General features: G+C 54.6%; 1 protein-coding gene across 1 annotated transcript in view; it reads left to right on the forward strand.

Annotated features, from left to right (window-relative positions):
- ca10a (carbonic anhydrase Xa) overlaps window positions 1-18,289 on the forward strand; it is a 465,917-nt gene that overhangs the window by 342,488 nt on the left and 105,140 nt on the right. Inside the window, exon 9 of the mRNA XM_060844783.1 lies at window positions 4,010-4,184. Within this exon, the coding sequence (XP_060700766.1) occupies window positions 4,010-4,184 (175 nt within the window). The remainder of the gene's footprint in view (window positions 1-4,009; window positions 4,185-18,289) is intronic.

Here is an 18,289-nt window from a genome sequence, read left to right on the forward strand (position 1 = left end):
TCTTTTCGTAAAATAGTTTCCTATCTCAGTCCAAAGGTAAGTCTGCAGATCTTCCATTATTCTCCACCGACCAACAATTTGACCTTGTCAATGGGGATCAGAAGCAACTGGGAGAGGTGAATCCAACCCAACTTCTGAATTCATTCCTCCGGACCCATGGTCTTTATTTCAGTCTGATTTTTTAAACTCATCATCATATCGCAACAGAGCAGTCCTCTCTGGTGTCTGTGTGCATATGTGTGTGTGACTTTGTGTGTGTGTGTGAGTGTGTGTGTCTGTCTGTGTGAGTGTGTGTGTCAGCACTGACCCTCCGACAGTGCGGCACTCCCTCAGCACTGACCCTCCGACAGTGCGGCACTTCCTCAGCACTGACCCTCCGACAGTGCGGCACTCCCTCAGCACTGACCCTCCGACAGTGCGGCACTCCCTCAGCACTAACCCTCCGACAGTGCGGCACTTCCTCAGCACTGACCCTCCGACAGTGCGGCACTCCCTCAGCACTAACCCTCCGACAGTGCAGCACTCCCTCAGCACTGACCCTCCGACAGTGCAGCACTCCCTCAGCACTGACCCTCCGACAGTGCGGCACTTCCTCAGCACTGACCCTCCGACAGTGCGGCACTTCCTCAGCACTGACCCTCCGACAGTGCAGCACTCCCTCAGCACTGACCCTCCGACAGTGCGGCACTCCCTCAGCACTAACCCTCCGACAGTGCGGCACTTCCTCAGCACTGACCCTCCGACAGTGCCCACTCCCTCAGTACTGATCCTCTGACAGTGTGGCACTCCCTCAGCACTGACCCTCCAACAGTGCGGCACTCCCTCAGCACTGACCCTCCGACAGTGTAGTGCTCCCTCTGCACTGACCCTCCGACAGCGTAGTGCTCCCTCAGCACTGAAGAGGAGTCAGGTCAGACTGGAAACATTAAATGTGATTTCCCTCTCCACAATGCTACCAGTCCTGCTGAGTTTCTTCAGCAGTCCCTGTGTTTTGTGTGAGATGTCGGTTGGTTTGTTTCAGACTCAGTGAATTACTCGCGTTTATGATGACAACAGGACATTAGGCTTTTTAACCTGGAGTTAATCCAACCAGAATATTTGTATCATTTGATATCATTCATTGCCACATGAATTTTCACAACAGAATTGCGTAGATATTGAATATACGCCTGGTCCTGACATTGGAATACACAGGCTGCTGGTTCTGAGTATCTACTGGCTATTCCAATGTCCTAACAGTGTTTCGAAACCCATTGAGAGGGTGGATGGAGGTTGCGTAGTTGATGTTTTTCATGAAGATGTTTCAAAACAACTGGTTACAAAATGCACATTGTTGTTATGAAAACGATCAGTGAGTGAGTTGAGGTGAAGGTGGTTAAGGGACAGAGAGCAGAGAGTTACGGTGAACAGAGCCCCCTCAGACTGCAGGGACGGGAACCCCATGGTCAGCTCCTTCCCTGATGTGTTCACAGTCAGTCTCCTGTCTCTGTGACAAAACCTCACATTCCAGAACAGGCACGCAGCTCGGTCTGCGTTAAATAACACGGAGAGCGGGAACAGGGCTGACAGAAACAGCAACAGGACAGGAGCTGGTCAACACATCTGCAAAATAGAGTTTATCCAAGATTTGATACAAACCACAGGTTAAATCAGCTCAGTACTCTTCCCCAGTGAGTGTCAGTGTGTGTGGAACTGTTCCACAGTGAGGGTCAGTGTGTGTGGGAGTGTATCCCAGTGAGAGTCAGTGTGTGTGGGAGTTGTACCCCAGTGAGAGCCAGTGTGTGTGGGACTGTTCCCCAGTGAGAGTCAGTGTGTGTGCCAGTGTACCCCAGTGAACGTCAGTGTGTGTGGGACTGTACCCCAGTGAGAGTCAGTGTGTGTGCCAGTGTACCCCAGTGAGAGTCAGTGTGTGTGGGACTGTACCCCAGTGAGAGTCAGTGTGTGTGGGAGTGTATCCCAGTGAGAGTCAGTGTGTGTGGGACTGTACCCCAGTGAGAGTCAGTGTGTGTGGGACTGTAACCCCGTGTGAGTCAGTGTGTGTGGGACTGTATCCCAGTGAGAGTCAGTGTGTGTGCCAGTGTACCCCAGTGAGTGTCAGTGTGTGTGGGACTGTACCTCAATGAGTGTCAATGTGTGTGGGAGCTGTACCTCAGTGAGAGTCTGTGTTTGTGGGACTGTACCCCCGTGTGAGTCAGTGTGTGTGGGACTGTACCCCAGTGAGAGTCAGTGTGTTTGGAACTGTACCCCAGTGAGTGTCAGTGTGTGTGGGACTGTACCTCAATGAGTGTCAATGTGTGTGGGAGCTGTACCCCAGTGTGAGTCAGTGTGTGGGACTGTATCCCAGTGAGAGTCAGCGTGTGTGGGAGTGTACCCCAGTGAGAGTCTGTGTGTGGGACTGTACGCCAGTGAGAGTCAGTGTGTGTGGGACTGTACCCCAGTGAGTATCAATGTGTGTGGGAGCTGTACCCCCGTGTGAGTCAGTGTGTGTGGGACTGTACCCCCGTGTGAGTCAGTGTGTGTGGGACTGTACCCCAGTGAGAGTCAGTGTGTTTGGAACTGTACCCCAGTGAGTGTCAGTGTGTGTGGGACTTTACCTCAATGAGTGTCAATGTGTGTGGGAGCTGTACCCCAGTGTGAGTCAGTGTGTGGGACTGTACCCCCGTGTGAGTCAGTGTGTGGGACTGTATCCCAGTGTGAGTCAGTGTGTGTGGGACTGTACCCCAGTGAGAGTCAGTGTGTGTGGGAGCTGTACCCCAGTGAGAGTCCGTGTGTGTGGGAGTGTACCCCAGTGAGAGTCCGTGTGTGTGGGAGTGTACCCCAGTGAGGGTCAGTGTGTATGGGACTGTACCCCAGTGAGAGTCAGTCTGTGTGGAACTGTACCCCAGAGAGAGTCAGTGTGTGTGGGAGTGTACCCCAGTGAGAGTCTGTGTGTGGGACTGTACCCCAGTGTGAGTCAGTGTGTGTGTAACTGTACCCCAGTGAGTGTCAGTGTGTGTGGGACTGTACCCAGTGAGTATCAATGTGTGTGGGAGCTGTACCCCAGTGAGAGTCAGTGTGTGGGACTGTATCCCAGTGTGAGTCAGTGTGTGTGTAACTGTACCCCAGTGAGTGTCAGTGTGTGTGGGACTGTACCCCAGTGAGTATCAATGTGTGTGGGAGCTGTACCCCAGTGACAGTCAGTGTGTGGGACTGTATCCCAGTGTGAGTCAGTGTGTGTGGGAGCTGTACCCCAGTGAGAGTCCGTGTTTGTGGGACTGTACCCCAGTGTGAGTCAGTGTGTGTGGGACTGTACCCCAGATAGAGTCAGTGTGTGTGGGACTGTACGCCAGTGTGAGTCAGTGTGTGTGGGACTGTAGCCCAGTGAGAGTCAGTGTGTGTGGGAGCTGTACCCCAGTGAGTGTCAGTGTGCGTGGGACTGTATTCCAGTGAGAGTCAGTGTGTGTGGGACTGTACCCCAGTGAGAGTCAGTGTGTGTGGGACTGTACCCCAGTGAGTGTCAGTGTGCGTGGGACTGTACCCCAGTGTGAGTCAGTGTGTGTGAGACTGTATCCCAGTGAGAGTCAGTGTGTGTGGGGCTGTACCCCAGTGAGAGTCAGTGTGCATGGGAGCTGTACCCCAGTGAGAGTCAGTGTGTGTGGGACTGTACCCCAGTGAGAGTCAGTGTGTGTGGGAGCTGTACCCCAGTGAGTGTCAGTGTGTGTGGGACTGTACCCCAGTGAGAGTCAGTGTGAGTGGGAGCTGTACCCCAGTGAGTGTCAGTGTGCGTGGGACTGTATCCCAGTGAGAGTCAGTGTGTGTGGGAGCTGTACCCCAGTGAGAGTCAGTGTGTGTGGGAGCTGTACCCCAGTGAGTGTCAGTGTGCGTGGGACTGTACCCCAGTGAGAGTCAGTGTGTGTGGGAGCTGTACCCCAGTGAGTGTCAGTGTGCGTGGGACTGTACCCCAGTGAGAGGTAGATTCCAAAAAAATTAAATTGAGGATCGCTCTCACTCTCTCTGTTGCTTCTTTCAGATGCATTCATTAAGGCTCCTGAGTCAAAACCAGCCGTCCCAGATATTCCTGAGTATGAGCGATAACTTCCGGCCTGTGCAGCCCCTGAATAACCGCTGTATCCGAACAAATATCAACTTCAGTCTCCAAGGCAAGGACTGCCCCAACAACAGAGCACAGAAACTCCAATACCGAGGTAAGGTCACACACACACACCCACGCGCGCACACACACACACACTCACACACTCCTGCTATTGTTGTGCACCCACATTGTCATCAGGGATACACTGTTCCCCAACACTGTCCCCATCACTGTCCCCCAACACTCTCCCCAACACTGTTGCCAACACTGTCCCCCAACACTGTCCCCCAACACTGTCCCCCAACACTGTCCCCAACACTGTCCCCAACACTGTCCCCCAACACTGACCCCCAACACTGCCCCCAACTCTGTCCCCAACACTGCCCCCCAACACTGACCCCCAACACTGCCCCCAACACTGTCCCTCAACACTGCCCCCAACACTGACCCCCAACACTGTCCCCAACACTGTCCCCAACACTGACCCCCAACACTGTCCCCAACACTGTCCCTCAACACTGACCCCCAACACTGACCCCAACACTGTCCCCAACACTGTCCCTCAACACTGCCCCCAACACTGTCCCCCAACACTGTCCCCAACGCTGTCCCCAACACTGTCCCCAACACTGTCCCTCAACACTGCCCCCCAACACTGTCCCCCAACACTGTCCCCAACACTGTCCCCAACACTGCCCCCCCAACACTGTCCCCAACACTGACCCCCAACACTATCCCCCAACACTGTCCCCAACACTGACCCCCAACACTATCCCCCAACACTGTCCCCAACACTGTCCCCCAACTCTGTCCCCAATATTGTCCCCAACTCTGTCCCCAATATTGTCCCCAACACTGTCCCTCAACACTGCCCCCAACACTGTCCCCCAACACTGTCCCCAACACTGTCCCCAACACTGTCCCCAACACTGTCCCCAACACTGCCCCCAACACTGTCCCCCAACACTGTCCCCAACACTGTCCCCAACACTGCCCCCCCAACACTGTCCCCAACACTGACCCCCAACACTATCCCCCAACACTGTCCCCAACACTGTCCCCCAACTCTGTCCCCAATATTGTCCCCAACACTGTGCCACCGTGGGCGGCACAGTGGCACAGTGGTTAGCACTGCTGCCTCACAGCGCCTGAGACCTGGGTTCAACTCCCGACTCAGGCGACTGACTGTGTGGAGTTTGCACGTTCTCCCCGAGTCTGCGTGGGTTTCCTCCGGGTGCTCCGGTTTCCTCCCACAGTGCAAAGATGTGCGGGCCAGGTGAATTGGCCACGCTAAATTGCCCGTAGTGTTAGGTAAGGGGTATATGTAGGGGTATGGGTGGGTTGCGCTTCGGCGGGTCGGTGTGGACTTGTTGGGCCGAATGGCCTGTTTCCACACTGTAAGTAATCCAATCATGACTTTCCCCAACACTGTCCCCCAACACTGTCCTCAATATTGTCCCCACACTGTCCCCCAACACTGTGCCCAACACTGACCCCAACACTGTGCCCAACACTGACCCCCAACACTGACCCCCAACACTGACCCCAGTATTGTCCCCAACACTGACCCCAACACTGTCCCCCAACACTGTCCCCAACACTGTCCCCAACACTGTCCCCAACACGGTCCCCCAACACTGTCCCCCAACACTGTCCTCCAACACTGTCCCCTAACACTGTCCCCTAACACTGTCCCCAACACTGACACCAACACTCTCCCCCAACACTGTCCCCAACACTGTCCCCCAACACTGTCCCCAACACTGTCCCCCAACACTGTCCCCCAACACTGTCCCCCACACTGTCCCCCAACACTGACCCCCAACACTATCCCCCAACACTGTCCCCCAACACTGTCCCCAAACACTGTCCCCAATATTGTCCCCAACACTGTCCCCCAACACTGTCCCCCAACACTGTGCCCAACACTGACCCCCAACACTGACCCCCAACAGTGACCCCCAACACTGACCCCCAACACTGCCCCCAGTATTGTCCCCAACACTGACCCCAGCACTGTCCCCAAAACTGTCCCCAACACTGTCCACCAACACTGTCCCCAACACTGTCCCCCAACACTGTCCCAAACACTGTCCCCCAACACTGTCCCCCAACACTGTCCCCCAACACTGTTAGCCAACACTGTCCCCAACATTGTCCCCAACACTGTCCCAAACACTGTCCCCAACACTGTCCCCAACACTGTCCCCCAACACTGTCACCAACACTGTCCTCAATATTATCCCAAACACTGAACCCCCAACACTGTTCCCCAACACTGTTTCCAATATTGTCCCCCACACTGTCCCCAACACTGTCCCCAACACTGTCCCCCAACACTGTCCCCCCAACACTGTCCCCCAACACTGTCCCCAACACTGTCCCCAACACTGAACCCAACACTGTCTCCAACACTGTCCCCAATACTGTCCTCAAACACCGTCCCCCAACACTGTCCCCAAACACTGTCCCCCAACACTGTCACCAACACTGTCCCCAACACTGTTCTCCAACACTGTCCCCCAACACTGTCCCAAACACTCTCCCCAACACTGTCCCCTAACACTGTCCGCAACACTGTCCCCAACACTGTCCCCCAACACTGTCCCCCAACACTGTCCCCAAACACTGTTCCCCAACACTGTTTCCAATATTGTCTCCAACACTGTCCCCAACACTGTCCCCCAACACTGTCCCCACCACTGTTTCCAATATTATCCCCAACACTGTCCCCAACACTGTCCCCCAACACTGTCCACAACACTGTCCTCCAACACTGTCCCCAACACTGTCCCCCAACACTGTCCCAAACAATGACCCTAACACTGACCCCCAACACTGTCCCCAACACTGCCCCAACACTGTCCCCAACACTGTCCCCAACACTGTCCAACACTGTCCCCCAACACTGTTTCCAATATTGTCCCCAACACTGTCCCCAACACTGTTCCCTAACACTGTCCCCAACACTGTCCCCAACACTGTCCCCAACACTGTCCCCAACACTGTTCCCGTACACTGTTTCCAATATTGTCACCAACACTGTCCCCAACACTGTCCTCAATATTATCCCCAACACTGTCCCCAACACTGTCCCCAACACTGTTCTCCAACACTGTCCCCCAACACTGTCCCAAACACTCTCCCCAACACTGACCCCCAACACTGTTCCCGTACACTGTTTCCAATATTGTCACCAACACTGAACCCAACACTGTCCTCAATATTATCCCCAACACTGTCCCCAACACTGTCCCCAAACACTGTCCCCAAACACTGACCCCCAACACTGTTCCCCAACACTGTTCCCCAACACTGTTTCCAATATTGTCCCCAACACTGTCCCCAACACTGTCCCCCAACACTGTCCCCAACACTGTACCCAACACTGTACCCAACACAGTCCCCAACACTGTCCCCCAACACTGTTTCCAATATTGTCCCCAACACGGTCCCCAACACTGTACCCAACACAGTCCCCAACACTGTCCCCCAACACTGTTTCCAATATTGTCCCCAACACTGTCACCAACACTGTCCCCAACACTGTCCCCAACACTGTCCCCCAACACTGTCCCCCAACACTGTCCCCAACACTGTCCCCCAAAACAGTCCCCCAACACTGTCCACAACACTGTCCTCCAACACTGTCCCCCGACACTGTCCACAACACTGTCCTCCAACACTGTCCCCCAACACTGTCCCAAACAATGACCCTAACACTGACCCCCAACACTGTCCCCAACACTGTCCCCCAACACTGTCCCCAAACACTGTCCCCAAACACTGTCCCAAACAATGACCCTAACACTGACACCCAACACTGTCCCCAACACTGTCCCCCAACACTGTCCCCAAACACTGTCCCCAAACACTGACCCCCAACACTGTTCCCCAACACTGTTTCCAATATTGTCCCCAACACTGTCCCCAACACTGTCCCCCAACACTGTCCCAAACAATGACCCTAACACTGACCCCCAACACTGTCCCCAACACTGTTTCCAATATTATCCCCAACACTGTCCCCACCACTGTTTCCAATATTATCCCCAACACTGTCCCCAACACTGTCCCCCAACACTGTCCCAAACAATGACCCTAACACTGACCCCCAACACTGTCCCCAACACTGTCCCCAACACTGCCCCAACACTGTCCCGAACACTGTCCCCAACACTGTCCAACACTGTCCCCCAACACTGTTTCCAACACTGTCCCCAACACTGTCCCCAACACTGTCCCCAACACTGTCCCCAAACACTGTCCCCAAACACTGACCCCCAACACTGTTCCCCAACACTGTTTCAAATATTGTCCCCAACACTGTCCCCAACACTGTCCCCCAACACTGTCCACAACACTGTCCTCCAACACTGTTTCCAATATTGTCCCCAACACTGTCACCAACACTGTCCCCAACACTGTCCCCGAACACTGACCCCCAACACTGTTCCCGTACACTGTCCACAACACTGTCCTCCAACACTGTCCCCAACACTGTCCTCCAACACTGTCCCCAACACTGTCCCCCAACACAGTCGCAAACAACGATTCTAACACTGACCCCCAACACTGTCCCCAACACTGTCCCCAACACTGTCCAACACTGTCCGCCAACACTGTTTCCAATATTGTCCCCAACACTGTCCCCCAACACTGTCCACAACACTGTCCCCCAACACTGTCCCCAACACTGTACCCAACACTGTCCCCAACACTGTCCCCCACCACTGTTTCCAATATTGTCCCCAACACTGTCCCCCAACACTGTCCCCCAACACTGTCACCAACACTGTCCCCAACACTGACCCCAACACTGTCCTCAATATTATCCCCAACACTGACCCCAACACTGTTCTCCAACACTGACCCCAACACTGTCCCAAACACTCTCCCGAACACTGTCCCCCAACACTGTCCCCCAACACTGTCACCAACACTGTCCCCAACACTGACCCCAACACTGTCCTCAATATTATCCCCAACACTGTCCCCAACACTGTCACCAACACTGTCCCCCAACACTGTTTCCAATATTGTCCCCAACACTGTCCCCAACACTGTCCCCAACACTGACCCCAACACTGACCCCCAACACTGTCCCCAACACTGACCCCAACACTGACCCCCAACACAGTCCCCAACACTGTTCCTGAATATTGTCCCCAACACTGACCCCAACACTGTCCTCAATATTATCCCCAACACTGTCCCCAACACTGTCCCCAACACTGTTCTCCAACACTGTCCGCAACACTGTCCCCAAAACTCTCCCTCACACTATCCCCCAACACTGACCCCCAACACTGTCCCCAACACTGTCCCCCAACACTGTCCCCAACACTGTCCCAAACACTGTCCCCAACACTGTTTACCAACACTGTCCCCCAACACTGTCACAAACACTCTCCCCAACACTGTCCCCTAACACTGTCCGCAACACTGTCCCCAACACTGTCCCCCAACACTGTCCCCAACACTGTCCCCCAACACTGTCCCCAAACACTGTCCCCAAACACTGACCCCCAACACTGTTCCCCAACACTGTTTCCAATATTGTCCCCAACACTGTCCCCAACACTGTCCCCAACACTGTCCCCCACCACTGTTTCCAATATTATCCCCAACACTGTCCCCAACACTGTCCCCCAACACTGTCCAAAACACTGTCCTCCAACACTGTCCCCAACACTGTCCCCCAACACTGTCCCCCAACACTGTCCCCCAACACTGTCCCCAACACTGTACCCAACACAGTCCCCAACACTGTCCCCCAACACTGTTTCCAATATTGTCCCCAACACTGTCACCAACACTGTCCCCAACACTGTCGCGAACACTGACCCCCAACACTGTTCCCGTACACTGTTTCCAATATTGTCCCCAACACTGTCCCCCAACACTGTCCCCAACACTGAACCCAACACTGTCCTCAATATTATCCCCAACACTGTCCTCAACACTGTCCCCAACACTGTTCTCCTACACTGTCCCCCAACACTGTCCCCCAACACTGTCCCCAAGCACTGTCCCCAAACACTGACGCCCAACACTGTTACCCAACACTGTTTCCAATATTGTCCCCAACACTGTCCCCAACACTGTCCCCCAACACTGTCCCCCACCACTGTTTCCAATATTATCCCCAACACTGTCCCCAACACTGTCCCCCAACACTGTCCACAACACTGTCCTCCCAACACTGTCCCCCAACACTGTCCCAAACAATGACCCTAACACTGACCCCCAACACTGTCCCCAACACTGTCCCCCAACACTGTCCCCAAACACTGTCCCCAAACACTGACCCCCAACACTGTTCCCCAACACTGTTTCCAATATTGTCCCCAACACTGTCCCCAACACTGTCCCCACCACTGTTTCCAATATTATCCCCAACACTGTCCCCAACACTGTCCCAAACAATGACCCTAACACTGACCCCCAACACTGTCCCCAACACTGCCCCAACACTGCCCCAACACTGTCCAGAACACTGTCCCCAACACTGTCACCAACACTGTCCCCAACACTGACCCCCAACACTGTCCCCAACACTGTCCCCCAACACTGTCCCCAAACACTGTCCCCAAACACTGACCCCCAACACTGTTCCCCAACACTGTTTCCAATATTGTCCCCAACACTGTCCCCAACACTGTCCCCACCACTGTTTCCAATATTATCCCCAACACTGTCCCCAACACTGTCCCCCAACACTGTCCCAAACAATGACCCTAACACTGACCCCCAACACTGTCCCCAACACTGCCCCAACACTGCCCCAACACTGTCCAGAACACTGTCCCCAATACTGTCACCAACACTGTCCCCAACACTGACCCCCAACACTGTTCCCCAACACTGTTTCCAATATTGTCCCCAACACTGTCCCCAACACTGTCCCCCAACACTGTCCACAACACTGTCCCCAACACTGTCCCCAACACTGTCCCCAACACTGTCCCCAACACTGTACCCAACACAGTCCCCAACACTGTCCTCCAACACTGTTTCCAATATTGTCCCCAACACTGTCACCAACACTGTCCCCAACACTGTCCCCGAACACTGACCCCCAACACTGTTCCCGTACACTGTCCACAACACTGTCCTCCAACACTGTCCCCAACACTGCCCCCAACACAGTCGCAAACAATGACCCTAACACTGACCCCCAACACTGTCCCCAACACTGTCCCCAACACTGTCCAACACTGTCCACCAACACTGTTTCCAATATTGTCCCCAACACTGTCCCCAACACTGTCCCCCAACACTGTCCCCAACACTGTCCCCCAACACTGTACCCAACACTGTCCCCAACACTGTCCCCCAACACTGTTTCCAATATTGTCCCCAACACTGTCCCCCAACACTGTCCCCCAACACTGTCCTCAATATTATCCCCAACACTGTCCACAACACTGTTCTCCAACACTGACCCCAACACTGTCCCAAACACTCTCCCGAACACTGTCCCCCAACACTGTCCCCCAACACTGTCCCCCAACACTGTCACCAACACTGTCCCCAACACTGACCCCAACACTGTCCTCAATATTATCCCCAACACTGTCCCCCAACACTGTCCCCAACACTGTTCTCCAACACTGTCCGCAGCACTGTCCCCAAAACTCTCCCTCACACTATCCCCCAACACTGACCCCCAACACTGACCCCAACACTGTCCCCCAACACTGTCCCCCAACACTGTCCCAAACACTGTCCCCAACACTGTTCACCAACACTGTCCCCCAACACTGTCACAAACACTCTCCCCAACACTGTCCCCTAACACTGTCCGCAACACTGTCCCCAACACTGTCCCCAACACTGTCCCCCAACACTGTCCCCCAACACTGTCCCAAAACACTGTCCCCAAACACTGACCCCCAACACTGTTCCCCAACACTGTTTCCAATATTGTCCCCAACACTGTCCCCAACACTGTCCCCCAACACTGTCCCCCACCACTGTTTCCAATATTATCCCCAACACTGTCCCCAACACTGTCCCCAACACTGTCCCCCAACACTGTCCACAACACTGTCCTCCAACACTGTCCCCCAACACTGTCCCAAACAATGACCCTAACACTGACCCCCAACACTGTCCCCAACACTGTCCAACACTGTCACCCAACACTGTTTCCAATATTATCCCCAACACTGTTTCCAATATTGTCCCCAAAACTGTCCCCAAACACTGTCCCCAAACACTGACCCCCAACACTGTTCCCCAACACTGTTTCCAATATTATCCCCAACACTGTCCGCCAACACTGTTTCCAATATTGTCCCCAAAACTGTCCCCAAACACTGTCCCAAACACTGACCCCCAACACTGTTCCCCAACACTGTTTCCAATATTATCCCCAACACTGTCCGCCAACACTGTTTCCAATATTGTCCCCAACACTGACCCCCAACACTGTCCCCCAACACTGTTTCCAATATTGTCCCCAACACTGTCCCCAACACTGACCCCAACACTGACCCCCAACACTGTCCCCCAACACTGTCCCCCAACACTGTTTCCAATATTGTCCCCAACACTGTCCCCAACACTGTCCCCAACACTGTCCCCAACACTGACCCCCAACACTGACCCCAACACTGACCCCAACACTGACCCCCAACACTGTCCCCCAACACTGTCCCCCAACACTGTTTCCAATATTGTCCCCAACACTTTCCCCAACACTGTCCCCCAACACTGTCCCCCAACACTGTCCCCAAACACGGGCCCCCAACACTGTCCCCCAACACTGTCCCCAACACTGTCCCCAACACTGTCCCCCAACACTGTCCCCCAACACTGTTTCCAATATTATCCACAACACTGTCCCCAACACTGTCCCCCAACACTGTCCACAACACTGTCCCACAACACTGTCCCCAACACTGTCCCCAACACTGTCCCCAACACTGTCCCCAACACTGTCCCCCAACACTGTCCCCAACACTGTCACCAACACTGTCCCCAACACTGTCCCCAACACTGTCACCCAACACTGTCCCCCAACACTGTCCTCAACACTGTCCCCAACACTGTCCCCAACACTGTCTCCCAACACTGTCCCCAACACTGTCCCCCAACACTGTCCCAACACTCTCCCCAACACTGTCCCCCAACACTGTCCGCAACACTGTCCCCAACACTGTCCCCAACACTGTCCCCAAACACTGTCCCCAACACTGTCCCCCAACACTGTCCCCACCACTGTCCCCAACACTGTCCCCAACACTGTCCCCAACACTGTCCCCCAACACTGTCCCCAACACTGTCCCCAACACTGTCCCCAACACTGTCCCCCAACACTGTCCCCAACAATGTCCCCAACACTGTCCCCAACACTGTTTCCAATATTGTCCCCAACACTGTCCCCAACACTGACCCCCAACACTGTTCCCCAACACTGTCCCCAACACTGTCCCCAACACTGTCCCCCAACACTGTCCCAAACAATGACCCTAACACTGACCCCCAACACTGTCCCCAACACTGCCCCAACACTGCCCCAACACTGTCCAGAACACTGTCCCCAACACTGTCACCAACACTGTCCCCAACACTGACCCCCAACACTGTTCCCCAACACTGTTTCCAATATTGTCCCCAACACTGTCCCCAACACTGTCCCCCAACACTGTCCACAACACTGTCCCCCAACACTGTCCCCAACACTGTCCCCAACACTGTACCCAACACAGTCCCCAACACTGTCCTCCAACACTGTTTCCAATATTGTCCCCAACACTGTCACCAACACTGTCCCCAACACTGTCCCCGAACACTGACCCCCAACACTGTTCCCGTACACTGTCCACAACACTGTCCTCCAACACTGTCCCCAACACTGTCCCCAACACAGTCCCAAACAATGACCCTAACACTGACCCCCAACACTGTCCCCAACACTGTCCCCAACACTGTCCAACACTGTCCGCCAACACTGTTTCCAATATTGTCCCCAACACTGTCCCCAACACTGTCCCCAACACTGTCCCCCAACACTGTCCCCAACACTGTCCCCCAACACTGTCCCCCAACACTGTACCCAACACTGTCCCCAACACTGTCCCCCAACACTGTTTCCAATATTGTCCCCAACACTGTCCCCCAACACTGTCCCCCAACACTGTCCTCAATATTATCCCCAACACTGTCCACAACACTGTTCTCCAACACTGACCCCAACACTGTCCCAAACACTCTCCCGAACACTGTCCCCCAACACTGTCCCCCAACACTGTCACCAACACTGTCCCCAACACTGACCCCAACACTGTCCTCAATATTATCCCCAACACTGTCCCCCAACACTGTCCCCAACACTGTTCTCCAACACTGTCCGCAGCACTGTCCCCAAAACTCTCCCTCACACTATCCCCCAACACTGACCCCCAACACTGACCCCAACACTGTCCCCCAACACTGTCCCCAACACTGTCCCCAACACTGTCCCCAACACTGTCACCAACACTGTCCCCCAACACTGTCCCCAACACTCTCCCCAACACTGTCCCCAACACTGTCCGCAACACTGTCCCCCAACACTGTCCCCAACACTGTCCCCAACACTGTCCCCAACACTGTCCCCAACACTGTCCCCAACACTGACCCCCAACACTGTCCCCAACACTGTCCCCAACACTGTCCCCAACACTGTCCCCAACACTGTCCCCAACACTGTCCCCACCACTGTCCCCAACACTGTCCCCAACACTGTCCCCAACACTGTCCCCAACACTGTCCCCCACACTGTCCCCAACACTGTCCCCAACACTGTCCCCCAACACTGTCCCCAACAATGTCCCCAACACTGTCCCCCAACACTGTCCCCAACACTGTCCCCAACACTGTCACCCAACACTGTCCCCAACACTGTCCCCAACACTGTTTCCAAAATTGTCCCCAACACTGTCCCCAACACTGTCCCCCAACACTGACCCCAACACTGTCCCCCAACACTGTCCCCAATACTGTCCCCAACACTGTCCGCCAACACTGTTTCCAATACTGTCCCCAACACTGTCCCCAAACACTGTCCCCAACACTGACCCCCAACACTGTCCCCAACACTGTCCCCAATACTGTCCCCAACACTGTCCCCCAACACTGTTTCCAATACTGTCCCCAACACTGACCCCCAACACTCTCCCCAACACTGTCCCCAATACTGTCCCCAACACTGTCCCCAACACTGTCCCCAACACTGACCCCCAACACTGTCCCCCAACACTGTCCCCAACACTGTCTCCAATATTGTCCCCAACACTGTCCCCAACACTGTCCCCAACACTGTCCCCAACACTGACCCCCAACACTGACCCCAACACTGACCCCAACACTGACCCCCAACACTGTCCCCCAACACTGTCCCCCAACACTGTTTCCAATATTGTCCCCAACACTGTCCCCCAACACTGTCCCCAACACTGTCCCCCAACACTGTCCCCCAAACACGGTCCCCAACACTGTCCCCAACACTGTCCCCAACACTGTCCCCAACACTGTCCCCCAACACTGTCCCCCAACACTGTCCCCAACACTGTCCCCCACACTGTCCCCCAACCCTGTCCCCAACACTGTCCCACAACACTGTCCCCAACACTGTCCCCAACACTGTCCCCAACACTGTCCCCAACACTGTCCCCCAACACTGTCACCAACACTGTCACCAACACTGTCCCCAACACTGTCCCCAACACTGACTCCCAACACTGTCCCCCAACACTGTCCTCAATATTATCCCCAACACTGTCCCCAACACTGTTCCCAACACTGTTCTCCAACACTGTCCCCCAACACTGTCCCAAACACTCTCCCCAACACTGTCGCCTAACACTGTCCGCAACACTGTCCCCAACACTGTCCCCAACACTGTCCCCCAACACTGTCCCCCAACACTGTCCCCAACACTGTCCCCCAACACTGTCCCCACCACTGTTTCCAATATTGTCCCCAACACTGTCCCCAACACTGTCCCCAACACTGTCCCACAACACTGTCCCCAACACTGTCCCCAACACTGTCCCCCAACACTGTCCCCAACACTGACCCTAACACTGACCCCCAACACTGTTTCCAATATTGTCCCCAACACTGTCCCCAACACTGACCCCAACACTGTTCCCCAACACTGTTTCCAATATTGTCCCCAACACTGTCCCCAACACTGTCCCCAACAATGTCCCCAACACTGTCCCCCAACACTGTCCCCAACACTGCCCCAACACTGTCCCCAACACTGTCCAGAACACTGTCCCCAATACTGTCACCAACACTGTCCCCAACACTGACCCCCAACACTGTTCCCCAACACTGTTTCCAATATTGTCCCCAACACTGTCCCCAACACTGTCCCCAACACTGTCCACAACACTGTCCCCAACACTGTCCCCAACACTGTCCCCAACACTGTACCCAACACAGTCCCCAACACTGTCCCCAACACTGTTTCCAATATTGTCCCCAACACTGTCCACCAACACTGTCCCCAACACTGTCCCCGAACACTGACCCCCAACACTGTTCCCGTACACTGTCCACAACACTGTCCTCCAACACTGTCCCCAACACTGACTCCCAACACTGTCCCCCAACACTGTCCTCAATATTATCCCCAACACTGTCCCCAACACTGTTCCCAACACTGTTCTCCAACACTGTCCCCCAACACTGTCCCAAACACTCTCCCCAACACTGTCCCCTAACACTGTCCCCAACACTGTCCCCAACACTGTCCCCCAACACTGTCCCCAAACACTGTCCCCAACACTGTCCCCCAACACTGTCCCCCAACACTGTTTCCAATATTATCCCCAACACTGTCCCCAACACTGTCCCCAACACTGTCCCCAACACTGTCCCCAACACTGTCCCCAACACTGTCCCCAACACTGTCCCAAACAATGACCCCAACACTGTCCCCCAACACTGTCTCCAATATTGTCCCCAAACACTGTCCCCAAACACTGACCGCCAACACTGTTCCCCAACACTGTTTCCAATATTGTCCCCAACACTGTCCCCAACACTGTCCCCCAACACTGTTTCCAATATTATCCCCAACACTGTCCCCAACACTGTCCCCAACACTGTCCACAACACTGTCCCCCAACACTGTCCCCAACACTGTCCCCAACACTGTTCCCAACACTGTCCCAAACAATGACCCTAACACTGACCCCCAACACTGCCCCAACACTGTCCCCAACACTGTCCCCAACACTGTCCAACACTGTTCCCGTACACAGTTTCCAATATTGTCCCCAACACTGTCACCAACACTGTCACCAACACTGTCACCAACACTGTCCCCCAACACTGTCCCCCAACACTGTCCCCAACACTGTCCCCCAACACTGTTTCCAATATTGTCCCCAACACTGTCCCCAACACTGTCCCCAACACTGACCCCAACACTGACCCCCAACACTGTCCCCCAACACTGTCCCCCAACACTGTTTCCAATATTGTCCCCAACACTGTCCTCAATATTATCCCCAACACTGTCCCCAAACACTGACCCCCAACACTGTCCCCAACACTGTTTCCAATATTGTCCCCAACACTGTCCCCCAACACTGTCCCCCAACACTGTCCCCCAACACTGTCCCCCAACACTGTCCCCCACACTGTCCCCAAACACTGACCCCCAACACTGTCCCCAACACTGTTTCCAATATTATCCCCAACACTGTCCCCAACACAGTCCCCCAACACTGTCCACAACACTGTCCCGCAACACTGTCCCCAACACTGTACCCAACACTGTCCCCAACACTGTCCCCCAACACTGTTTCCAATATTGTCCCCAACACTGTCCCCAAACACTGTCCCCAACACTGTACCCAACACTGTCCCCAACACTGTCCCCCAACACTGTTTCCAATATTGTCACCAACACTGTTCCCCAGCACTTTCCCCAACACTGTCCTCAATATTATCCCCAACACGGTCCCCAACACAGTCCCCCAACACTGTCCCCAACACTGTCCCCCAACATTGTCCCCAACACTGTCCCCCAACATTGTCCCCAACACTGTCTCCCAACACTGTCTCCCAACACTCTCCCCCAACACTGTCCCCAACACTGTCCCCAACACTGTTCCCAACACTGTCACCCCAACACTGACCCCCAACACTGTCTCCAACACTCTCCCCCAACACTGACCCCCAACACTGACCCCCAACACTGTCCCC

This window comes from Hemiscyllium ocellatum, chromosome 25 (assembly GCF_020745735.1).
Source record: "Hemiscyllium ocellatum isolate sHemOce1 chromosome 25, sHemOce1.pat.X.cur, whole genome shotgun sequence".
In the NCBI taxonomy this organism is placed as follows: domain Eukaryota; kingdom Metazoa; phylum Chordata; class Chondrichthyes; order Orectolobiformes; family Hemiscylliidae; genus Hemiscyllium; species Hemiscyllium ocellatum.